The sequence below is a fragment of the Penicillium maclennaniae genome, assembly GCF_028827695.1.
Source record: "Penicillium maclennaniae strain IBT 15551 chromosome Unknown utg000008l:1.0-3552695.0:1.0-3555053.0, whole genome shotgun sequence".
NCBI classification, from domain to species: domain Eukaryota; kingdom Fungi; phylum Ascomycota; class Eurotiomycetes; order Eurotiales; family Aspergillaceae; genus Penicillium; species Penicillium maclennaniae.
This window is the reverse complement of record NW_026623220.1, coordinates 3,518,824-3,545,366: the sequence shown is the minus strand read 5'-3', so window position 1 is coordinate 3,545,366 and position 26,543 is coordinate 3,518,824. Positions and strand designations below refer to the sequence as shown.

Here is a 26,543-nt window from a genome sequence, read left to right as displayed (position 1 = left end):
TCCCTTTTATTGGTAAAACAATACTAGTGTCTCTTATTATCAAGCTGCGCTAACCTTCTCAGGCTGGATCCGCAGTCCCAGGGGTGGGTTTATTCATACAATGCATTTGAGGAGGTGAGTCTCATTTTATCCCACAGGAATACAAATCCCAAACTGACGCTGTGTATGGCAAGGCCGAGATGGCTTGGCAATCTTTCCTTGAGAACGATAAATCTATCGCGTAGGTAGCTCTTCGCCGCCGTCCTCTAGGCAGATGCCCTGGCTGGTCCTGATCGCACAAGGCGCCTTTAAATCCTCAATGAGGGTGGTTGCGTCTTGACCACAACGGCGACTCCGCAAGCATTCCACATTTCACCAAGTGTTTTGACCGCGAGATAATCAAGATAGGTTATTATATATTTTAGTTTTAAGTGGTTCGAAATTTATCCTGGTCCTCCGCATTCAAGATATCCACCCAATTTTCGAACGAGCGCGAATGCATCTCTGAGTCCGCAAAATAGGACCACATATCGTTATTGATGGGGAGGTCCAAATCATAACTCTCTGGCATAATCTCTAGACGCGTTGCTCCCGCGGGTGTATCAAAGGTTGACCACGAATCTTCTGAATCGACCTTCCTAACGTCTTGTTGCCTCTTCCAACGTTCAATTATCTGGGTTACTATCTCAGCGCACCGTTTAGCAGCTCTGAGATTAATTTGCCTAAAGACGCTGACGCTCAGCTGGCATACTGTGACAATTTCCTTAGTTTCCTCGCCCGCAGGCTCGTCGATGACTTTCATCAAAAGTACCAATGTGGCTTGTAGGCAATAATAGCAGTAATATCTCCATTGCCTTAGGCAAGGCGCGGCCTCAAACAAGCCATGCACATGCAGAATGATAGCACGTGCAGCTTGTATGGAAGTGGACCGAGAGTTATTGACTAGGTCGCTAGCCGCCGAGGGGTCTGATTTTGTGGAAGGAACCCGATGCAGGATGATAAGAGCGAGATTGTAGTCTGATGTTCCGTTAGACATCTTTCAATAAACCGGGATGCTCCTGCAGTAAGCATTGTCACTCACGGACAAGAAGACTGCTTCGCTGGCGACAGATCCAGCTATTAGCAATATCAGGCTCTCGACGAAAATCTTCATCTTCGAAGAGGAGCAGGGTGGGGAGCGATTGCCGCCATTGGTTCAACCGATCGTCAAATAACGGGATCTGGCTGACGAACGACCTCTTGGTGCCAGTAGCGCCGCCACATCTCGAAACCTACGATATATTGACAATGGTCAATACTTCATCACATCATCGACTACAGTAATTGATTACTCACAAACTTCAAAATAGCACGGGTGATCTGAGCGATTCCCGCAAGGGTTCTTATGAACTCAGCCATCGGTTGGTGTAGCTGATTTGAATCTGACTAGCATCAGGACGTTAGTTTGCTTGCCACGGAAGAGGGAGGTTGAATAATTACAGTCGTGCCAACTTCACCGTAGTCCTTCGGAAGGTCGACTACAATGTCACTTTTGGTGATGGACATTGGCCGGCCGGAGTCCACGCTCAACTCCACTTCTTGGATATAGATCATCCACCACGTGCGCCGTCCTTCTTCAGCGTCCCAGCCGTGTGATGTGAGGTTGGAATCAACATTTAGGCCGATTGAAAATGCCATTCTAGTTGCGATCCCCGCCAGGTTATAGGCCACTGTAAAACGTCAGTTACGTATCCAATCACGGAGCCTGGGAATTGTACAGACAACTTGGTTTAAGAGCATGCTGTGCATACGCTCCCTACCTCAAAGTCAATTCAGGTCCAAAGAAGTTCAAAAAGAAGATCTTACCATGAACATTCCTGCTTGCACCAATTCTAAACTGACTGCATCAAACAAGCGACCGAGCAGCTCCTGTGCCTCGGAGAAATACCAAGAAGCCCAGGATGAGCTGTCATCATCGTCGGCATATAATGCACCCAGAGCAAGAACTGCGTATAGTAGGCACAGCGATTGTTGCTGAGCCTGGTTCTCTCGGGGCGGGGCAAATAGTAGATTCGAGCCGAATAGGTTGCTTAGGCGAGAGTACTTGGCTCGAAACCTTGGAATATCGAATATTGGGAAGTAGGTATGAATTGTGGCGAAGAAGTTTTCTGAATGCCGATCTGCGACATCCTCCTGGAGCGTCCGATATTGCCGGATGGCTACGTTGTGAGGCATGACGAGGTCGTACGAGTCTAGCATGTTGTGAAAGCCAAGTATATCGGTTTCGGTGGTCCAGTCTCCCATTTGCACTTGCCCATCGTCCTGAACGCGAGGCGATGGATCAACTTGGTCTGCACAAGGTTGCAGTCTCTTTGCTAGAGACCTGGCTATAACAAAACTGGAAGTTTCGCCTACAGGGATCGTTACCACATTGTTTAATCGGACGGGAAACAGCACGGGCAGATACCATAGTACTCGAAACAACCCGTTTGTGGATTCACCTTTGTGACAGAGGAGATTTTATGACCGTCCTTGATAAGCCCATGATTTCTTCCAGCGAAATCAGTGGCCTCGAGCGTTCGTGTTGTTTTCGTCCCTTCATTTACTCCAGAATCCTCAGGTTGCCTTTGTGTGATCTCTTCGACTCGACATAGCCGCGTGAGTATTTGATTCATGAAACTGGCAAATGATTAGGCGCGAATGGAAATATAACACAATCTTAGAAGACACGGGCGTACTTGGTCAGTTGAATATGGTCATCCTGTGTTGTAGATTTCAAACTGCACTCGTAGCCCTTCCTGCCGCAGCTTTCGCAAGGCCACTTTCCGCTGCACTGCAAGCTGTTAATTCTCATCCAGAGCGTGGATGCTATTTGCTTGATTGGATGGATAACGGACCTTTATGCGTTTTTCTCGACATTTTTGACAAGCCTCCGCGGCTTTCTTCCGAGTCGACTTTGGCAGCTCATTGCCTAGGCGACAAGGGAGAAGTGGCAGCTGGATTTTTTGGCGTTTCAAGGCTGGCTCATCACCGTTGCTGTCATTAATGCCTGTCATTTTTGGGTGGTAGGCTTTTGCGGGATTCTCACGGAAAGGCGCTGGATTTCCGGTTTAGAGAGATAGACGTTGAAGGCGCGGGGTGTACGCCATTGTTAATTTGTGCGTGCGGGGTGTGGGGTGTGGGGTGTGGGGTCCCCACAAGCCACTGGGCTATACGCTACACCAAAGAACCAAACCAAAGATTTCGAACCAAACTCCACTGGGAATTCCCCACCTGGTGTACGGCAGATTGGATGGTGAGTGCCGGGGTCTCCGCGGTCCAATCACGAATGGCCTTGCGGTGAACAATATATTGCGCTGGGATTCTCATCAGGAACAGATCATAACTTCCATTTTGCATCAGCTCCAAAATTCTGCTTCAGTTAGTAAACAAAAATGCCTTTCCTGCTTCTCGCTGCTGTTTCCCTTTTGGCTGTTCTGCTTTACAACGCAGTAGCAGTTCGAAAACACCAGAAATTGCCGCCTGGCTGCAAGCCCATTCCGGGCCCGCCTGGTTTACCTTTGCTCGGAAATCTACACCAGATCCCTAACGACTATCCCTGGCGCAAATTTAAGGAATGGTCGGACATACATGGGCCAATTATGGAAGTGAAACTTGGCAAGGGAAGCTTGATTGTGTTGTCGAACAACGACACGGCCAAGGAACTCTTGGAGCGGCGCGGTCAAAAGCAAGTGGAAATTTGACTAGTGACTGGAGAACCTATTTTCTAACAGCCGTAGTTATTCTTCACGGCCGCAGACTTACATGGCATGCGAGGTTCTATCCGGCAATCTTCGCCCCCTTTTGATGCCTTACGGAGGTGGGTTCCTCGCCCGTCATCTTTGAGGTCGCTTTTGCTGAGGATAATTTCTTTCAAAGACCGTTGGAGAAGAGTTCGGAAGTTTATCCACCAGATGACAATGCCTGCGAAAGCATTGAGCTACCAACCACGACAGGATCGCGAATCGCGTAAACTGTTATACGATCTGTTGCAGGAGCCTGAAGACTTCGCACGTCATTATTATCGCTACGCGAGCGGACTTGTCATGGGTCTCACATACGACATGCCGGTTATAACAGGCAAGGAAGAATATATTAAGAATATTGTTCAAGTCAATGACACCCTTGAACAGTAAGTTTACTCGCCAATAAAGGTCCAAGGATCACAATATAAGTGTCCATTCTAACTGCTGACTCGTTGAGCAAACATAGTACTGCAAAGCCGGGAGCATTCCTTGTGGATTCTATTCCTGTATTGAAATTCATGCCTTCATTTATGGCACCATTCAAGCGTCTAGGCAAGGCTGCCCACGAATTCGAGTATGCCCTTTTCACGAATCTTTTGCAAGACATTAAGAATAAGCTGAACCGTGGCTCATCCGTTGGTGACTGCTTTGCCAAAGATTTTCTTAAGAAGGGGGAGAAAAAGGACCTGACCGACGACGAAGGTGCATATGCCTGCGGCACCATGTTCGAGGCTGGTAGCGGCACAACGTCTGGCGCTCTCGAAATCCTAACAATGGCACTCCTTCTATTCCCCGAAGTTCAAGTTAAGGCACAGAAGGAATTGGATGATATTTGTGGAGACCGTCTGCCGCAGTTTGAAGACGAACGGGACCTTCCGTACATCAAGGCTGTCGCGAAAGAGGCCCTCAGATGGCGCCCGATTGTAACGCAAGGCATATTGCACATGTCCGTAAAGGACGACCGCTATGGTGACTACTTTATCCCGGCTAATACTCCTATAGTTGGAAACCACTGGTGAGTCTTTCTTGCAACTCTGTCAGCCCACTCCAGAATAGGAAGCTGACATCAATATTACTCTTATGTAGGGCAATTCACATGGATCCTGATATGTATCCTGAGCCGGACAGATTCAATCCTGGACGCTTTATCGACCCATCATTCCCAACTGCTCAATCAACAGACGGGGTGGAGTACGGTGCGAGTCGCGGACACTGGGCCTTTGGCTTCGGGCGCCGAGCTTGTCCAGGTCAGCATATAGGCGAATACAGCCTGTTCATTCTGACAGCTCGGCTACTGTGGGCTTTCAATTTCAGGAAATACGTGACTCCAGACGGACATGTACAAGAGCCTGATCCTTTGGCATTTACAACTGGTCAGTAGAAAAAACTCTCTGTGTCGTCCGCCATCTTCTTCCTCTTGAGTATGGCATTTTGTTAACGGGGCTAAGTTATATTTTTTTTCTACCAGGTTTCAATTCCAAACCAAAAGACTTTCCCGCAACGATTGTGCCAAGGAGCGAAGTTCGCGCCGAGGCGGTCAGGGAAGCATATCTCAGTCAGTGGGGAAAGCCAGACACCGAAGGTGAACCAGTTAGTCGTGGCTGACGGAGAGGCATGGAACGCTGTGGGTCTGGTACGCCGTTGACTACGAGCCCGGAATGGGCGCTGCCTTATGTTGGATATCGAGTGCCAGTGCAATTTTGAATGTGGCATTAAAAATACACAGAAACTTTCAGTCCAGTCTCGCCCACAGTCTCGCATAGCCAGTCCACTCGCTGAAAGAAATGACCGTAAAATAGATGCTGGTGTAATATGAGGCTTGCTCGACTGGAAGCAAAGGTTCAACATCGGAATCAATTCCACAATTATGTACGTGGTACGTGGTCATACGTGTCAGGGAACACGTTACTGTTCCGCCGTCCCCTGATATGCGCGTCGTGTACCACATCAGTTCCTTGAAATGATCATGTTGAGTGTTGATGCTCAAAGATTTCTCTCCTGGTGGTAACTCAGTCACTAGCCCTGGTAAAGTAAAAATGATATAAATTAGCACAAAGGTCTCCTCTTTGTGAGCGAACTTGCCGCCTGTAGCATAAACTGCTTGATATCACTAGATTTCGAAAATCTCCGACAACCTTGCTCTTTTGTATGCTTTAACATATCCGAAGTTCCATTTCCCATCTCAGGGTGGTCAAGGACTGCCTTGGATCGCTTGCTCATAACTCTAGGCAGCCCATCTTCAGCCTTAGCCACCTGGCCAAAGGACTTCCAAACATCAGCCTGGTGGCGGGCATCCCATGGCCGATGGGGCTGATTTCATTGCTGGAACAGTGGGGTCGGATTTCAATCTAATGGGGGGCCCAAGATTTCAGTCCGAAGAGTTTGAAGCCAGGGATATGAAAAGGGGGAGCTATTCCGAAGCTCTTTCTATAGACTAGCAGAACGAGAACGCTCATAGGCACTTGTTATTTAAACTGCCACCGATATTCCATCAATTTTGCGACAGTAAGCCATATTTGGGTTCGATGCCGGGGACACAGTTTTGTTGATTTTTTTTTTGGTTTTGATCTCGCTAGGGAACAACTGAAGACGACCGAAAGGAGCAATAGCTCAAAATGCTACAAGTTGGAGACATTATAGTTCTTTCAATTTTGCTGTCTGGCATTATCTCTTTTACCAAGGAAAAGCTTTTGCCTAAGAAGAGTGAGAGTCACAATTCTGTGGGAGGTGAAAATTTTTCAGAAACAAATCCAAGGGATATCCTCTCAGAAATGAGGAAAGCCGATAAGAATTGTGTCGTGTTCTATGGATCCCAGACTGGCACCGCGGAAGGCTATGCCGCTAGATTAGCCAAAGAAGGCAGCATGCGCTTTGGGCTGAAAGCAATGACTGCAGATTTGACTGATTATGATCTCAACAATCTCGATCAATTTCCTCCTGATAAGATCGTCGTCTTCGTCATGGCTACATACGGCGAAGGTGAGCCTACCGACAGCGCTGCCGAATTCTGGGCCTTCCTCAACTCCGACCCTCCCAATTTCTCCGAGTCTTCCACTCAATTTCCTTTGAAGAATATCAAGTATTGAAATGGGAACGGCTCGATGGCTGTCTGGCGATGCAGACTGGACAACACACACACACACACTGCCTGCCTGGTGTAGAGGACGCTGGATGAGGCCGTACTGATGCCCTGTTGCGGCCGTACGGGATAATCTTAATGCTGCATTATGAATAGAAGAAATTAGGTGAATCCTGAATAAATTAGGTAGATAACTTGTCTATCTCTAAGTGTGTCTTAAAGATACACTATGCACTACAGACATTAAATTATGCCTAAGGCCACACATAGGCTATTATGTCACCGGTTCTCCCACTATATATATAAAGGAATACCAAGGACTAGCGGTGAAGGTCTACCCCGCAGTGTAATAAGTAAGACTCCGGCCCGATTCATATTTAAATCGAGGGGGTTTCCAGATAAGTTAGACTTAGCAAGAATCAGTCTTGCTTCTTATAATACTATACCCTAGTTTAGATATCCTTTCTTATCTAACCGACAGGCTTTCTACCCTAAACACATAGATTCTTTATAATTCTGATTCTTCTTTTATCGATTACCTAAGGAATTATATCTATTAATGACTGTGTCCTCCGCTCTCGCGTTACTACCGAAGGTAACGATACGCCTATATCGCCCGAGGCTATCGCTACGTTCTAGCGTAGAGACGCTACCGAATTAACCCCGAAACAAAACTGACCTAAGTCGATCTCTCCTAATCCGCTATAACACGAATCACTTCTAGGTAGACCTGGCACTCACCCGCCCCGCGGGTCCAAGATCAGGAACCTCCACCCGCACCTCCGAGGGTCAGGGTCTAACCTCACCGACCCTGACCCTGACCCTGACCCTCCGAGGGTCCCTTGAGGGTCACCCACGGAGGGTCCGACTTACCCGCATAAGCCACGCTTTACCTATTTAGGACACGCTTTACTCTTTTAGATGCGCTGACTAAGCGAATTGACACCTAAAAGTTAGTTTTCTGCCTAAAAAGTGACTTTTTTGCTAAATTTAGTCACGTGTGGGTCCTAAGGGTGACCCTGAGGGTCACCCTCGGAGGGTCGAACATAGAGATACCCGACCCTCAGGGTCTAGAAGTCGGACCCTCCACCCGCCAAGATGAGGTGCGGGTGGAGGGTCCGGGAGGGTCACCCGCGGGTGAGGGCCAGGTCTACCAAAGACCATGGTCGAAGTCCGCGGGCAAGGCATGCCCGAAGGCACCCCCGAAGGAACGGACCATTTATGCCTGAAGGCGGACTATTTACCCCTGAAGGAAAATGGTCCCGCCTATCGTTTGGGGGAGGGCCGCGGACCAGAATCAGAAGTGGTCAAAATATCATTTTGATAGAAGGCCCCAAATTGGTCACGTGATCAATACAATCTGGTCTTATATGTTGAATATAAGGATAGATCTTTCTATTGAGATCTCACACGCTGGTGCTCGCGCTTAACCCATAGGCTAAAAGCCATAACGAGATCTCTCGGTACCGAGAGATCCGTTGCACCAGTATATATATTAGGTAACCACCTTCTGTGATCACACTAGTATCGTTAAGGCTATATAGGCGCTTCGTCTAAATCCGAAGCAGAACTTATTATCCGTAACTCTAGATACGCGGCTTATAGTAAATAGTATATATAAAGGAAAACCGGCCTCTATAAGAGGCTAGCACAGAAAAGAGTATCAGAATATCTATATCCTACGTATAATCGAGCCTATATAAAAGTTAAACCCAAAAGATAATACCTATAGTCTTCTACTTCTTCTGTGTCCCCTCGTCCCCGCTATATACTCCGCCTCTCTAGTGTTAGTTCTCTATTCCCCTTATAAGGAAGAATACTAAGTGCTTCGGTTCTTAGTTAATTATAGTGCGTAGTGAATTAATAATTATTTTGGTAGCCTAACTATTCTCGGTAGCCTAGTCTTATCGTTCAGTAATATATATATAGCGTCTTTATAACCTTCCTATAGCCGCAAGGCCAATTTATTTATGGTCTATTTAATATATTATCGTAATAGCGTAGCGGGCCGCGGGCGGGTAGGACACAATAATATTGTAGTTTATAGTGTTACTAAGGTCGGTACGAGCGACCTTATTAAGTATGATTCTTCGCAGATCACTATATAGCGGGTATTAGAGTAAGATATATCTCGGCGTTTAAGATCCTTACTTATAATAATAGTGGTCTAATTCCCTTTCTTTAATTTCGTATAAGAAGTGACCTAGTCTAATACGTATCGACCTTATTTAGATAAGGATAGATATATATAGCTTCGATAGCCTCTTATATAGCTCTAAGACCTTCCGCGTCGGCGCCTTAATAAGGCACTTTATCGGCTGGCCTATCTTCTCTCTCTCCTATTATTTTTTCTATCTCTCCTTAATACGCTTATAGGTGTTACGCTTCGCCGCGGAGGCTAGGCGGACAAAGTGTTTCTCCGAACCCGCACCCGCACGATACTAGTAGTTTTTGAACCCTACCGACGCGATATATAGCGGAGATAGGGTTCGAGAAAATAAGGCTCCTAATTACTATTTATTAAATTCTATATTAAGGCGATAAAGATAAAATATAAGGAATAGTAATCGAAAAAAAGGGAGATAGGCATAATAAGAAATATATAGGGTCGGGTTAGTCCAAAATATATATTATGGTCGGGTTAGGTCGGGTTAGTCCAAAATACATAGGGTCGGGTTGGTCCAAAATGTACCGGGTCGGGTTGGTCCAAAATGCACCGGGTCGGGTTAGTCCGAAATGCATAGGGTCGGGTTGGTCCAAAATGCAGGTCTGACCTTGTGCATTTTCGACTAAGCCGATCCTATGCATTTCAGACCATACCCCCTTTTGGGAATTTCGGACCAAACGCTAACCTCTTTCGGAATTTTGGACTATCTATACCCGCTTAAGGAGAGCAACTTTAATCCCCCCTATAAAATTCAATAAAATAGATAAAAATATTTTGATTTAATATATAATATCTGAAGCACTTTTACTTGTAGGGAAAAATATAATATAACGTGGTCGGTAAGCGAGTGGCGCATGTAAGCGAGCGGCGCACCCGCCCACTTTTTCTCTATATCTTGACACTTTTATCGACCACAACGCCTTTATATTGATTAATCTCTAGCTTTACATGTATTCCTCTTATGTCCGATCTGTCCGCAATTAGTACATTGGGGTGGACGCCGCGTCTTCGGTGCTGGTGTGTCCTGCGGTAGTAGGCTTGGTGGAGCTAGAATTGCCTGAGAGGGCTCCTCATGAGCTTCCTCGAGCTCTAATGCTTCTCGTACGGATAGACCGTCATCGTGGGCTATCCATCTAGTCTTACGAGCACGCTTTCGCCTTTGCGTAGCGTTTGCGGCACGTAGCTGCTTATTTTCGTGCTCGAGAAGTATACCGTTCTGCATTGCGATCTGACAGCCTTTAATAAGCTGGTTTAACGCGGTTTGCGAAGGCGATGGCGGACTTTTTGAGCGTCGCTTTAAGAAAGCTTTGATTGAGGATGCTTGCTTTAAAAGCTCATCGATATTCGCGGGCGTATGTGGGTAAAAAGCGCTTGATTGACTACCGCGGCTTATGGGAGGTGTCGGCGTCCGAAGTTGAATATTAAGCTTTGATAGCACTTGTTGAGGATCAATCGGCACTAATCCTGCTGCTCGGAAGCTATTTTGTATTGTAGTTGGTTTATAAGCGTCGACGCGAGCTTGTGGGTATGTAAAAAGGAAGTTAAGTTTGTCGATATGGTTGATCCCGAGCCGCATCTTTTGGTCGATTAGACCGCCGTATGAACGCTTTAAAATAGCAAAACATCCGATATCAAGAGGCTGAAGTAAATGCGAGGAATGCGGTGGCATACAGATTGGGATAATTTCATGATCCGCGCAGATTTGATCGAACTCTGGTGTTAGATGACTCCCGTGTCCGTCGAGGACTAGAAGTCGATATCTTCCACGCGTACGATAATTTGTTGACGGAATAAATTGTTTTTGAAGCCAGCGAAGGCCTATCTCGTCGGTTGTCCATCCATTTGCACTAACTTCGAAGCGCCAGTCGGGTGGAAGGTCTTCAAACCATGCTTGATTATATTTTTGGCCTTTAAAAATAAGCGTCGGCGGAAGCACCCACCCCGAAGCGTTAATTGACTCAATTACAGTTACCCACTCGCGGTTTCCTGGCTGTAAAACTGATCTCCGACCGTAGTATTCTGATCGGGTAATCACCTTTTGGGCCGTACAGAGGCCCATTGCGAAGCCAGTCTCGTCAAAGTTATAGATATCGTCCGGTAAGATACCATATTGCTGAATTGTGGCTTGTACGAGGTCAAACCACGCTCGAATGATCTTTGGATCCTCTTGTTCTGCCCGTTGGTAATTATAGCGTCGAGAAAAGCGAGCTTTAAGCTCTGGACGGCGCTGGGTGAAGTTATATACCCATTTTTCGCCGACGGTCTGGATGGGGGTAGAACCGCGCTTCGCAAGTAGAATATTCGCCATTTCTCGTACGTGAGCTTGCGTAGGGGCTGCACCGCGTGAATCTAGCGATAATATCCGTTGCTGGAGTATATCCTCTTCGATTTGGGTCAATTTATGACCATTTGCGCGACGTTCAGCGCGGTTTGTAGTACCGCGTAGTCGACGGCGGAGCGTGGTTCCAGGCACATTAAATCGACGTGCCGTCTCGCGTATAGACGTGATTTCCTTATTTTGAATGGCTTGTATAGCAATTGATAAACGGCCCTCTTGCTGGACAGAATCCTGGCTTGATCCGACACGAATTGGAGGCATAGTGCTTGATGGAAGATAAATGGACGCGCGGAGATGCGAAAAAGTGGGCGGGTGCGCCGCTCGCTTACATGCGCCACTCGCTTACCGACCACGTTAACCTAGTTTCGCTTATATAAGCGTATCGTTTGTGCTGGTTTTTGCCTACTAGATTGCTATACCGTGCTGCCGAAACTTAGCGTGCGTATACGGAATAGGTTATAGGAATATATAGCGACAAAATTACCACCTAGTAAGCCTATAAGGATTAGATTAATCGCGAGTTTTCGGAATATCTTGGACCCGAAAAGCGATAGGATAAGTTCGTGAACTTAAGGTAAGGGCAAACTTTATTCTATAAATACGCAATTAACCTATAATAGGCTGCGTACGATTGTGATATAGATATTCCCGAGCCAATCCTAATTTAATTGTTATAAAAGGGTGCGAACGTGAACCTAAAGAAGTATTAGGCTAAGGATCGAGAATAAGATCGCTCTACCGCCCTATAGGACATTATTTAAAGATTTATTAAATTCGAACGAGGTATAATAGTGGGCGGATAGATTAAGCGTACGGACCCAGACGAGATAGATCTTAGTGTAATACTAACCTAAGTATAAGACCTTTCTGCTATTATTTGCTATAATTATAATAAAAAGGGACACTATAAACGTGATTACCCGGCCCCGAAAAAGAAAAAAAATAAGGATAGGAATAAGGATAGAAAAAGCCAGTCAAAAAAACTAATATAGGCGTCTTCGTACGAAGCCCTAGCCGCTCGCATCCGTAAGGCTTCCTATACGCCCGATCTCTCTGAACTTAACCGTCTAGATCTAATTAAGAAAGATCGTGGCGAAAAACGTCTAGATATATCCTTAAATATCCTAAGCGATTCCCTCCTTTACTACCTAATTTCGCTCGGAAAGACTCCTTTATCTCCGACCGTGACCGCTTTACTTAATAGTGATATATTATATATATTTATATCTCTAAATATTGCGAACCGCTTAAAAGAAAGCCTACCGCCACTAACCTCTGTGAACCCTATTACGGTTAAGCTCCTAAATAGGGAAGAGCTCCGTATATAGGCGAAACTAAAGGTTCCGGTTACGATTAGATCCTAGCGAGGAATCCTAGAAATATAGATTTTAGACTTCCCGGATTTTAACTTTATCCTTAGAAGAGACTTCTTATAAAATATTAACCCTATTATTAACTAGGTTAAGGGAACTATAACTATACGGGATTATAAGCGGACGTATATTACCCTATCCGCGAATACCCTTAGTCTAAAAGGAACCGTTAGCGCCCGATTAAATCTGATTTCCGCTAAATAATACTTACGTATAATATAGAAACGGCAATTATAAGGAATATTTATAGCTATTTAGGATCTTCCTAAAAGAAAGGAAAAGAAAATATTAGGGGCACTAAGGTATTCCGACCTATATATATAGGAAATCCTATCGAGATATAATAAGATATTCCGCGTAGAACTGCCCGAATCCCTCCCTCCGGAACGTCTAGTCGCACACGAAATTAATACTAAAGACGCCTATCTAGTAAATATTAATACTTATTCCTTATTATCCGAGAAATTAAACGAATAGACCTAATAGGTCTAAGATTTAATTATTAAGGACTTATTCGCTTATTAAGTAGTCCTTAGGGGTTCTTAGTAATATTCGTAAAGAAATATAACGGTTTATAGCGTATATATATTAACTACCGGGCCCTAAATAGACTTTCGGTAAAGAATAGTTACTCACTACTACGAATCTAGGAGCTTTTAGATATAGTAGGAACCGCAAAGATAGTATTAAAAATTAATCTTATATCTAGATATTAGCAGATCCGTATAGCAGAGAATTTAATCCAGAAAACCGCGTTTAATATTACCTAGGGCAAATACGAATAGCTCGTAATACTATTCGGACTATATAATATATCCGCGACCTTTTAATCGACTATAAATAATACCCTCCGTCTACTTTTAGGTAAGTATATAGTCGTATATCTTAATAATATCCTAATATTTTCCTATAGCTTAGAAGAATACTATAATTATATTAACTAAGTGTTATTATTACTGGAAGTATAGGAGCTATATACTTAACCCTAAAAGTATTAGTTCGCGACCTAAGAACTTAAGTTTTATAGATATATTATTAGAAATAGGTAACTTCGCCCTATACCAAAAAAGGTCGCGGCTATACGCGAATAGCCACGACTATATAATATCCACGAAGTTCGCTAGTTTCTAGGTCTAGCCACCTATTACTGACACTTTATTAAAGGCTTTACCTTAATATATATATTACTCTATAGACTATTAAAGGAACTAGACGCGTTTATCCGAAAAAAATAAGTTCAGACCTATTTAATAGATAATTAGTTACGAAAGTGCCTTTATATGACTAAAAGAGGCTTTAATATAAGCGCCTATCCTAAAATAACCGGACCGCGATAAGCCTTTTTAGATCGAAACGGATATATCAGAATAGGCTATTAGTATAGTTCTGCTCTAATCGGATATAAATAAACGCTTTTACCTAGTAGCTTTTAATAGAAGAAAGTTATAAGGTACGGAGCTAAATTACTCTATTTAGGAAAAAGAACTATTAGCTATAAAAGAAGCTCTACGCGTATAGGACCGTTATATCGAGAATAGTACTAAAATAACTATTATTATAGATTATATAAGTCTTTAATACTTATAGACAATTATAACCTATAGTAAACACTTAGCTTATTAGGTCGCTAAATTCTAGGAATATAACCTAGAGAACTAATACTGTAAGGGTTCGGAGGTAATCGTACCTAATATTATTAGTTAGCGACCAGATTTTCTAAGAGATAGTCTAGCTAATATATCGGAGACCTAACTAATATAGAACGCTTTATTAAATATAGTATATATATTTATAGGCGTTCCCGAGGAGAAGTAATTAGTAGCTACGGAATAATATCTCGAAAATCGTACCCTTCCGGATAAGAAACCTATCGTAAGAGCTATCCTAAAATATATAGGAAACTTAAGCTATTAAGAGCTTTTAGATCCAAATTAGGATATAGTAACGGTTACTCACTAATTAACCTTTACTTATAGGGATAGGATTTAAGCGCCTTATTTAAAATCTCACTAATATAGAGAATAAATAAAATACCTATATTAGGAGTTTGGCTATCTTAGTTACCTAGGCTTAAATAGAGTTATTCGCCTACGAGCGTAGTAGCTAAGGATATACTATAATATTAAAGAAGTTACGCGAACTTATCCGAATTATTAAGTCTCGTAAGGATTACGGAAGAGCCTTAAACGCGAAGCTTCGTAGCTAATAATATCTATAAGACTTTAGCTATTTAAATATTAGGGAATAGATCTAATTAAATAGCTACCTACTATACCGAAAGGTAACTATTAGATAATTACTGTAATTAATTATATTATTAGTTAGCTAGTTATATAAGCTATAATAGATATTACTAAAGAAGCTATTAGATACTTTCTTTTTAAAAAGATCTTCGTATACTATAGTATACTAAAGGAACTAATCTCCGATAATAGGCTAAATATCCTAGCCGGAGCTATATATTACTTTATAAAAATACTAAAGACCTAATATAGGATAATAACTCCCTATTACCCTTATATAAATAGGAAGGTAGAAAATTTAAATAGAATTCTTAGATAAATACTTACTAAGTATCTAATAAATAAGCCTATAAGAGCTTAGGATCTTTATTTATATTAAGCACTTTTTGCTACGAGAGTATATAAATATATAGTTATAGGATTTAGTCTATTTTATTTAGTATATAGTATTTATCTATAAATCCTTAGTGATCCGCCTAATAGCCTAAAAATAGAAGCCTTACACACTAATACTATCCAAAATCTATATAATACGCATACGAAAGCGAACGAACTACTTCTTACGCGGGCTATTAGGATAAAGTGTATATAAGATAGTCTCGTTATAAAAACTAGCTTTTAGCTAAATAACTAGATATTAATTTAGAATAAGACCGGGAAAAAATTTAAAAGTAAGTGGTTCGGACCCTATTATATCCTTTAGTTCCACCCGCTTAGGACTTATACTTTAGCGGAGCCTAACGGCTATATACTCCGCACACTTATTAATAGATTAAGGTTACTAAAAGCGAATATAGATAATCTAAAGATATTATAGATATCCTCGGTAGCCTATATAGCTTTACGTTAGGCCCGAATATAGATTAAGTGGCCTAAAGAGGTCCGCGCGGTCCTAGAAAATAATAAGGAACTCCCTAACTATTTAGATCTATCCACTTTTATTAGAAAGAAGTAAGAAGATTTTAAGCGTTTAGGCGTACGCTTTAATTCGGTAGGGGAGGAGCTAGCTATAAGATATATAATTACTAAAGAAAGGGTAAAGACACAATATTAATAAATACTATTAGTTACGATTAAGCAGTAAGAATCGGATATAGATAAATAGAATTCGGAAGTAAATAACTACGAATTTAAAGCCTCTAAGTTATCTGCTAAAGAAGATAAGGAAGATATTTCTTAGGAAAAAGTTTCGTAATATCGGGACGCTAATATAAGCGAACGTAAACTTTTCGATAGCCTATTTATAATAATAATACTATTAAAAGCGATAAACTAATTTATTTATATAAGAACTAATTTATTTATATAGGAACAGGCATAATTATATACGACTTAGATAATTAATTATATACTCGAATAAGAAAAGTAAGAAAAATATCGCGGCTATTTATAAAAATTTATTATTTATTATTAAATTATTATTATCACTAAAAAAAAAGAAAAAAAGAAACCGAATAGAGTATTTACCCTTAGTCTATAGCGAAGGGGTTTAGCTTCTCTTCGGGTATAGCGAGGGGGGATTAGAGCTATTGATAACGCGCTAGGAAGAACTTAAGGTACTTAATATTATTATTAAGATAGTCCCTAACTGCCTAAAGCTCCCGTATAACTATATAAATACCGGCGAAGTCCTTCGCACGGCTAAGAGAAATAAACTTAGTGTTAGTTAAAGAAGTTATATATTAACGCGAGTTAAAGGGCAAAACTAGATAAGGGCTACCGACCGAGGCACTAGATAGGGATAAAGGGGATATAGATAGTTTAAATATCTTTATAGGGCGCGAAGACAGAGAGGACTTAGCCGAACTAGTTCTCTTATAATCTCTAAAAAATAGACCTAAATAGGGAAGAGACTTTTAGGGGGTAATAGATATAACTAAGGTAGAAAGGGGAGCGAAAGCTTCCGCTCCACAAAGAAAGCTACTATCCGGATTCTGCTCACAAATAATATATAGAATCTATAAGGGTAGAAACTCGTCCGCACAGAAAGAATAGTTAGTTCTAGTACTAAAAAAGTTATAGTTTATATAACCGCTACTAAAGATAACGAACCTATTATATATAAGGACGCGATAAGTTACGAACGGGCCTAGACCGCGAGAACAGTAATTATATAACTCACTAATAGGGGCGACTATAGTAGATTAGTAAGCCTAAATAATATAAAGAGGCACTATTATCTTATAATTACGGGGCTTCCTATTACGCTAATCGATATTAGTCTAAATAGGTATATTTAAGATTATATAGTTAAACTAAGTAATAAAACTAATTATAATTAGGTTATTTTTAGTATTAAGGCTAATAAAGAACGAAGTAGGGGTAACCGGAGGAGAAGAGGAATAAATAGGGGCGACCGAAGGATTAGGATAAGGATTAAGACTAAGGCGCGGGCGGCTACGGGTATAATAAGGGCTAATCGGAGTGGCTATAACGCGCGAAAATAAAAAGAAAAATTTTTTTTTTTAAGGTTTTTTATAATAAACCTACGAGTAAGCGAAAATAAATACTAGATATTAGCTAGAAGATACTTAAAGATAGGCGAACGAGCATAAAAGGGAACAAAATAGTAAAGAAATAAGTAGGTTAGAGAGGGTAAGAAGGGAAAAAAAAAGGGCCAAAAAGTTACGCGCCTATATCCTTACCTATAATAAACATATATATTTAAGTGATTTCCTAATCGGGCCTTCGTAATCTTACTAATCCTATTAATTCTTATAATCCTATTAATCTTCGTGATCTTATTAATCTTATTAATCTTTATAATCTTACTAATCCGGTTAATTCTATTATAATAAATAATACCGCTATAGCGGCTATAATCTATCCCAAACGTATCTGATTAGCTAAGCTTAATTATTAATAGGGCACGCGCGGCCCTAATCGCCTACGATCGACGCGCTTATCCGGACCCTCTCTTATAATAACGTACTAATTTATTTATACCCTACGCGACCGGTTAATATAATAACTTTGCGTGTATTCGTTCCCTTATTTATACCCGGACCCGTATATTATTATTTTAATAATATTTCGGCACCTATTAGAAATATTTGGTTGTTATTAGGAACAAATATCCCTGTCCTTAATATATTTCTTTTATTAATAATCTCTATTTATATTATATTAAGAAACTAACTAGGACTCTTAGGTCCGATCCTATATATACCCGAGATTATAAGGATATAATCCTATTTAGTAGGGGAGGATATAATAATAGGGCCTTCTTATTACTAGGAAACGGTCACGTTACCCAACTTTTTCTGCCGTACGGACCCGTATTGGTCCGCACGGCTACTATATATCTACTCCTTCGTACACTTACTGAATGGAACACACTTTCCCACCTCCAGAATCTTAATAGGAAAGACCTATAAGATTATTATCTCTAATAATAAGGGTTATCTCTCTAAGGAAGAGATCGAATATATACTCTCTGAGGCTAAGAAATATAAGGAAGAGGATAAAGCCGAGGCTAGCTATATTTAGGCTAAGAATAGCCTTAAGTCCTACGCCTACTCCCTTAAATCTACTATTAATAAGGGTAAGCTCCCCCTCTCTAATAAGGATAAGAAGAAGATTAAGGAGAAAGTCTCTAAGTGTCAGCATATTTAAGGACTGTCAGTATTATCTTTGTCAGCATTAGTAAGGACTGTCAGCATTACCTTTAGTCATCTAAGAAGACTATGATCTTTATAATTGGTCAGGTAAATACGAAAAGCCACCTAATTATAATAGGTCTATTAAAAGGTGTTCTATGGATAGACTATTAATGATGCCTTGATATAGGTCTAGACTATTGATGATACCTTGACATAGGTCTAGACTATTGATGATGCCTTGACAATAGGTCTAGACTATTAATAATGCCTTGACAATAGGTCTAGACTATAAATGATACCTTGACAATAGGTCTAGACTAAAAATGATGCCTAGACTATAATTGATTTCAAAGTAAGACAGGCCTAGACTTAAAATAATGTAAGTCTAATATAGGCCTAGAATTTTGTTGATTGGATATAAATATGTCCGCAATTCTCTATAAGAAAAAAATAATTCTTCTTCAATCATCATATCATACCCTGAGGTTTCCTATCAAGGAAATATTCTTTTATTTATCGAAGGATAAAAGACTTGATCTCCCATTAGATCTCCCACTGGATCTCCCACAGTAAGAGGCCGGTATAGAAAAGAGTATTAGAATATCTATATCCTATATATAATTAAGCCTATATAAAAGTTAAACCTAAAAGATAATATCTATAGTCTTCTACTTCTTCTGTGTCCCCTCGTCCCCGCTATATATTCTCGCCTCTTTAGTGTTAGTTCTCTATTCCCCTTATAAAGAAGAATACTAAGTGCTTTAGTTCTTAGTTAATTACGGTGCGTAGTGAATTAATAATTATTTCGGTGGCCTAACTATTCTCGGTGGCCCGGTCTTATTGTTCGGTAGTATATACGTAGCGTCTTTATAACCTTCCTATAGCTATAAGGCTAATTTATTTATGGCTATCGTCTGGTTCCGGCTCAATATATCGGAATTATCCTAAGAGACCTATTTAATATATTATCGTAATAGCGTAGCGGGCCGCGCGCGGGTAGGATATAATAGTATTATAGTTTGTAGTGTTGCTAAGGTCGGTACGAGCGACCTTATTAAGTATAATTCTTCGCAGATCACTATATAGCGGGTATTAGAGTAAGATATATCTTAGCGTTTGAGATCCTTACTCGCAATAATAGCGGTCTGATTCCCTTTCTTTAATTTTGTATAAGAAGTGACCTAGTCTAATACGTATCGACCTTATTTAGATAAGGATAGATATATATGGCTTCGATAGCCCTACGTATAGCTCTAAGACCTTCCGCGTCGGCGCCTTAATAAGGCACTTCGTCGGCCGGCCTATCTTCTCTCTCTCCTATTATTTCTTCTATCTCTCCTTAATGCGCTTACGGGTGTTGCGCTTCGCCGCGGAGGCTAGGCGGACAAAGTGTTTCTCCGAACCTATACTCGCACGATATTAGTAACCCCTACTAACGCGATATATAGCGGAGATAGGGTTCGAGAAAATAAGGCTCCTAATTACTATTTATCGAATTCTATATCGAGGCGATAAAGATAGAATATAAGGAATAGTAATCGGAAAAAAGGGAGATAGGCGTAATAAGAAATATATAAGGTCGGGTTAGTCCAAAATACATATAGTCGGGTTAGTCCAAAAATACATATGGTTAGGTTAGTCCAATATAGTCGGGTTGGTCTAATACATAATAGTTAGGTTGGTCTAAAATGCATAGGGCCGCGTTAGTCTAAAATATATAGGGTCAGGTTAGTCCGAAATATATAGGGTCGGGTTAGTCCAAAATATATAGGGTTGGGTTAGTCCGAAATACATAGGGTCGGGTTGGTCCAAATTACAGGTCTGACCTTATGCATTTTTGACTAAGCCAATCCTATGCATTTCGGACCATATCCCCTTTGGGAATTTCGGACCAAACGCTAACCTCTTTCGGAATTTTGGACCATCCATACCCGCTTAAGGAGAGCAACTTTGAACCCCCCTATAAAATTCAATAAAATAGATAAAAATATTCTGATTTAATATATAATATCTGAAGCACTTTTACTTTCAGGAAAAAAATATAATATAACTTAGTTTCGCTTATATAAGCGTATCGTTTGTGCCGGTTTTTGCCTACTAGACTATTATATAAGTCTATTAAGCCTATTATCTAACTATAATAAAGTGACTGTATCCGTACTATAATATAGTTTTATTAATATAATTACCCTGAATCTATTATACGAGACTATTATACTAATAGCTATTAGCTAATTATCCGCGTCTATTTATAGTATATATCTTTAGCGGTCGATGATAGGAAACATATCTTAATATATATATCTAGAAGTCTATAAAATCTATAATAAAGTTACTCTATACTCTCGATATCTTCTCTTCTATTTATCGTATAATATATCTTATATATTAATTATAGTATAATAGCTTACCTTAGGTACCTTCCTTAATTTAATAAGGTAAAATTACTACTAATCGACCTTATTAAATAAAGTAAAGGGTTTAGGGTTAAATTTAGCTTATATAAGTCCCTAGCCTAAGGATAACTAAGTTTCGTCCGACCGTCTAAAGCGTACCTTATTAAAAAAAAGGTCCGATTTTCGAATCCCTATAACTACCTCTTCCCTTAGTTATACGAGCTTAAAATTAAAACCGGGTATGGAGTATCGCTAGTTTAGAACTTTTGAAATTATTAGTATTGTCCGACCGATATTTTTAACTGGGATGCACTCAAGAAGTCCAACTGGTATACACTCACTAGCGCCGTTTTTCTCCTATAGTAAAGCCAAAACCCTAACTGGTATGCAATGTATCCCACCACCCCCCATGGGGTAGAGAGGGTGCTTTCGTTCTCCAAGTATGATGGGCTTGAGATGAAGAGAATCAGCCACAGCACACAGTTGCCTCGTTGGCGACAATCGCCTGTTGATTACCCCTATTGCGTAGAAAATCAATATTAGACACGCGGGACGTCACAAATCATACCACCTAAGAAAGGACTCACGCAGGACGTCACAAATCATACCACCTAAGAAAGGACTCACGCAAGACTAATCGATTCCCACGAAAAGAGGAACGAGCCTATGTAGGCGCCAATGAAGATGCAGATGATAAAGTAGCCATTGTAGTACATGGCAAGCCTAGGTAGCGAAGGAGTGAGATAATGTACGAGTTCAGCATGCCAGAGAGAAACTCACAGCATGACAAAGTACGCCACAGCGAACTGAGCCATATGAAACAGGGCTCGAATCGCTTGTTGAATGATCGTTGGCGTGAACATAGGGGTCGCAAATTTTGCACAAGAAGTCTTGACGGAGTTGTCCGATTTTATGGCCATGAGGCGCAGCCTATGCTCTCTCACGAGGAAGCGATCGTACTCCTTTCCTAAGCGGCGGAGGAATTCCAGGCAGATAACAAGACAAATGACCCCAATGCAAGAGCCGGCGAACATTCCATGAGAAGTGATGTGCCAAGATTCCGCTATAAAGCACGAGTCGATCGTATTCCAATTCCATAGCATCTAACGACACGATTAAAACCCAATCACACACTGCGCGGAAAGAAGGGTTGCGATACTGAAACCTTGCACGAGCTCCCGCTGCCCATGCCCATTCCCATGTACATGCTCGAGGAGGAAGATGTTGCTGCCGCTGTGGGTGTCGCCATAGACATATCCATGATTGCAGTTCAACCAGACGGTACTGAGCTTTTGAGACAGTCCAATAAATGGCGGCAATATTTGCTTATATTCTAATCAATATACTCCCTGAATTCGCCCGCTGGGAAATCAAATGCAAATTTAATCAAGGATGCGCCTGCGCGACAACTGTGTTTTTGAGAAGGAATGAGCATGTTTTTTTTTTTTTTTTTTTTTTATTTTTTTTTTTGCGCCGAAAGCTAATCTTGTCCAAGCGTTGGTGACGACCTGCCAAAGTGTGGATCTTTACATCGGCAAAAGTTCATCGCATCTATCCGCTAAGCCCAATAAGGAAGGTTTAATTTTATCGCAAGCTCAAGTGGTTATATCTTTTTTAAACAATTTGAGATCTTGCCACCGAAGTACTGCCGCTAGTTTTAGCGAAGAGCGCCCCTGTACCAACTTTTCAAGTTATATTCACACTCGGATAACTAATCTTTGATCAAGTGAGTGGTTTCCTATCCCGGTGACGATAGTGGGGCTTCTAGAGCGCTTTGGGTATCCACAGATTTGGGTCTGTGAACTTAGTTCGCTCGATGATCTAGAATTATCCAGCTTTCGTTTTCGTGGAAATAATACATAATCTACCTGGAAAGCCCGGACCTGCTCATGGCTTTACCCAGTGATCACATCCTCCATCGCTATCGTGCAAAATGATGTCTGAGACTGCAACGAACGACACCCTCTACACTGGGGCTGTTTGTATGAGTCACAAAGTCGTCGGGAAATACCACGAATCTCCCACTTTCAAACCCATTTTGCAACACTGATGCTTGTCTAGCCTTTGAGAGGGCCGCTAAAGCATCCCAAAATGCCGTATCCTACGCCCATCAATTCGATTACGGTCACTACACGACGTGGTACTATCTCGCTATTCTGGGCGTGGGCATAGCCGCCCACATGTTCTGCCTTTACAGGAACCGAAAGCCTCGGAAGCCCGTCAATCTCTTGGGTGCGACTGCTCACAAGATTCTTGCCCTCTCACGATCCATCTGTTATAGGTCTGTGGGAGGCGAGACTGCGGCATGTTGGGGAATTCCAAGACTTGGCATGCTGGTATTTGGGATCTTCACATGGCTGTTCTTTCTGTTCATGACCTTCCTCGTGCATCCTTATTATCGCGAGCGCCGAGGGTACGGTTCACCGCCGCTAGCAGTGCGCACAGGGTTAATGTCAACGGCCCTGATGCCTGTAATTGTGGCCCTAGCGGGAAAAGTGAATCTTGTGACATGTCTGACTGGCATCAATCACGAAAAGCTCAATATTTTTCATCGATGGGCCTCTTATCTATGTCTTTTTCTTGCCATTGTTCACACTGTGCCCTTCATCGTTACTCCCCTTCAGACCTGTGGGGCAGATGGCCTCCGGGCGCAATTCTATAGGCCTGGCGGTTCTGAGGTCGGTATTCACTCGAGTCTGATTATATGCTATCCGCGCTAATGAAATGGAAACAGTATACTGGGGTTCCTCCTCTTGGAATGCTTGTGGGACTCGCCGTGCTATCTGTGCCAATCATTCGGCATCGCTTCTACAACCTGTTCTACCGGATTCATATCCCTCTATATATCGCCTTTCTTGGTCTTCTGTTTTGGCATACCGGGAACGAGAAGGACTCTTGGGCATATCTTTGGGCGACGCTTGCAATCTGGCTGTTTCAAAACTGTGCGCGTTTATTCACCAAGTGGCAGACTTTCAATGTGCACCGCAACTGGTTTTCGGGCTTCTCGGCCACACTCCAGAGCCTTCCAGGTGATACCATCTGTGTGACGCTTTTGGTTCCAACGGATCTCAAGTGGAAGCCGGGTCAGCATTGCTGGCTCCGAATGCCCCACTTGTCAGCTCTTCAGAACCATCCATTCACAATCGCTAATCTTCCAAGTGGGAAGATTACCAAAGATGAATCTGACATGCAAGAGATGGAGTTTTATATCCGAGCACAACGGGGTTTGACGCAGAACCTGCTGAAATCCGTGGTCAACCACAGCGACCAGCCTGTAACCATTCATGTCGACGGACCATATGGTGGAATTGTCGAGAATTTGCCCTCGCTATACGATTCCCTTGTGTTTGTTGGTGGTGGGAGTGGTATATCGGCATGCATTCCTCATATTATGCATGCTGCAGAGGCCGTCCAGGAAGGCTCTGGTGTGGTGAAAAGCATCCGCCTCATCTGGATGGTCCGACATCTGAGCCACACACAATGGGTCTCGAAGAAGCTAAAGCAAGTTTCTATGATGATGGAGCCCGACTTTCTCCACATTGATTTCTATATCACAGGCCAAGACCGAATTGGTGAGGATGTTCCCGGCACAGAATCCGTGGAGACGGTTGCTCCACAGGACAAAGATAATATTCCTCAGGAGGAAGGACTCAAATCTAGCAGCATTCCAGAAGTGAAAACAGTGCCGGACATTGGGATTGTACACTACACGCGACCCTGTCTGCCTGAGCTTCTCCCTCCTCTGCTCAGCGACCGGAGAATATTTGTCTTTGGTAAGTCACTTCCAGATCGCAAGCCGCATTTTTGCAATATGTGCTGACTTCGAATCCAAGGCTGTGGACCAGAGAGTCTCACATTGGATCTTGGGAATGCAGTGGCCGACTCTCAGAGCAGAGTGCTGAGGGGCGAAGCAGATGTTATTACCCTTCACACCGAAGCCTTTGGATGGTAGATAATGTTCTGTGAACACGACCTCTAATTGATCTTTAGTCATTATAGTTTTCAATGAAACGTCGTTATCGGGAGCGTACTACATTGTCTGGGAGTTAGGCAATTTATATCCTTACGTAATTAAGTCGGCTTGGCCGCTAATCACTGCCGCGGGAGGTACCAGCTCAGCGTGTGCAGCTAAAGTGTTCCCATCAGCGTGTGTTGACTAATCCGGATTTACTATATGCCCGTTCTCCGACACACGCCGAGCTTTATGAAAATAATGAGTCTTTTTATACAGTAATCCTACTTTAGCAACACCTAGGAGTTATGAGCACCTTTATGTATATATAGCTCTATATTTCACACCTGTGTTCTTTTTTCACGTTCATTTTCTTTATTATCTATATCTATATATTAATTATAAGTTTAGTATATCTTAAATAAACCCTAGGAATCCTGAGCATAGATTATTACCTAAAGTTCATCGTGTGTTGACTAATTTCTATTACTACAGCTCAGCGTAAAAGCGCCGGCGCCCCTAGGGCTTAGTCAACACACGCTGAACTTTTAGCTGCACACGCTGAGGGTGGTGCCCTCACTGCCGTACGATTTGGTCCGCAAAAAGACCCTTGAAGGAGGCAGGAAACCCAGTCGAGGCCACAATTAGACAACCTTAGGTCTTTGGTGGACTCCTGATAAGCCTACGTGGAAATATCCGAGAATCCGCCGGGCAAGATACAAACTCGGCCCCGGCACGCTTGGACGCCACCAAAACGGTTTGGTAAAGGCCTCAAATATGCTCGTGGCCTCAAATTTGCTCGTGGCCTCAAATTTGCTCGTGGCTAATGTGCTTATTTCAAGAGACAGGTCTGAAGCCCGACCTCCCGCATTCGTACGAAGCCTTATCTCATCTCGGAGTCGGTGAAGATTTTGTGCCATTATGATATCCAATGAGGTTTTCAAACATCGCAATTTGGAGGGGTTTACTCGCTTCGCGTACCGAAGATGTGTGGGGCATTCCATCGTGACCTAAGAACGCTCTTGCTTTGAGGTACGGGTGCACACGAATAGGTAGGGTACTAAAATTTACGAATACGAATAAGCCGGGAATTGCTAAGGACATCCCTAAACTTTCCTAGGGACACATTTATCTATAGGCATAGACAAATTTTGGTGTCTGTACACGGCCCGTGTCTAGGTCTACCTAAGGGTGTCCAATAGGCGTCCTATGTCAAGGTCTAGACAGAAAACAGGAGGCAATACAGCAATATTCGAAATCAGTTTACCCCACACTCACGAATTGTTTCTCGAACCCTAACCCGAAACCCCCAAATCTTAATTTAGTCACTACTCCACAGTACCCCTGTCTGCCTGTATTGTAACGGCTGGCAGTAATAAATGAGTCGTTGTCCTCATGTCGTAACATTCCATGGAACCTCGTAGAAATTTCAGATTCGGATTTTTTTAATTATCCGTGCAAATTGAACAAACAAGATGGAAGTTCTGGTGATCTGGCAAGAACGCCCACCATTCATTTCGTCTTCCAGATTGCACGCAGCCTTCGCCCACGCTCGTTTTGCATATCATAGAAGGCTGTGTTAAGTACTGGGAAAGCTATCCAAGGGAGGAAATCAAGCTTTTTGGTTTCATGGCTCCTCCATCTGTTGCA

General features: G+C 42.2%; 4 protein-coding genes across 4 annotated transcripts; 2 read left to right on the top strand and 2 right to left on the bottom strand.

Moving 5' to 3' along the window:
- Positions 1-406: 406 nt before the first annotated feature.
- Positions 407-2,217, bottom strand: N7477_010269 (fungal specific transcription factor domain-containing protein; the record flags this gene model as incomplete). Its single annotated transcript, XM_056971930.1, has 6 exons — positions 407-996; positions 1,061-1,250; positions 1,315-1,404; positions 1,459-1,688; positions 1,741-1,774; positions 1,825-2,217. The coding sequence occupies 6 exons, from the start codon at positions 2,215-2,217 to the stop codon at positions 407-409; spliced, it is 1,527 nt and encodes a 508-aa protein (XP_056818909.1).
- Positions 2,218-3,392: 1,175 nt separating this feature from the next.
- Positions 3,393-5,124, top strand: N7477_010268 (cytochrome P450; the record flags this gene model as incomplete). Its single annotated transcript, XM_056971929.1, has 5 exons — positions 3,393-3,685; positions 3,738-3,817; positions 3,877-4,129; positions 4,210-4,758; positions 4,830-5,124. 5 exons carry the CDS (start codon positions 3,393-3,395, stop codon positions 5,122-5,124), a joined length of 1,470 nt encoding a protein of 489 aa, XP_056818908.1.
- Positions 5,125-21,407: 16,283 nt separating this feature from the next.
- On the bottom strand, positions 21,408-22,202 carry N7477_010267 (copper transporter family protein; the record flags this gene model as incomplete). Its single annotated transcript, XM_056971928.1, has 4 exons — positions 21,408-21,459; positions 21,569-21,664; positions 21,722-22,004; positions 22,076-22,202. The coding sequence occupies 4 exons, from the start codon at positions 22,200-22,202 to the stop codon at positions 21,408-21,410; spliced, it is 558 nt and encodes a 185-aa protein (XP_056818907.1).
- A 672-nt stretch (positions 22,203-22,874) lies between these two features.
- On the top strand, positions 22,875-24,893 carry N7477_010266 (ferric reductase family protein; the record flags this gene model as incomplete). Its single annotated transcript, XM_056971927.1, has 4 exons — positions 22,875-22,923; positions 23,003-23,619; positions 23,676-24,714; positions 24,775-24,893. The coding sequence occupies 4 exons, from the start codon at positions 22,875-22,877 to the stop codon at positions 24,891-24,893; spliced, it is 1,824 nt and encodes a 607-aa protein (XP_056818906.1).
- Between the last annotated feature and the right edge of the window lie 1,650 nt (positions 24,894-26,543).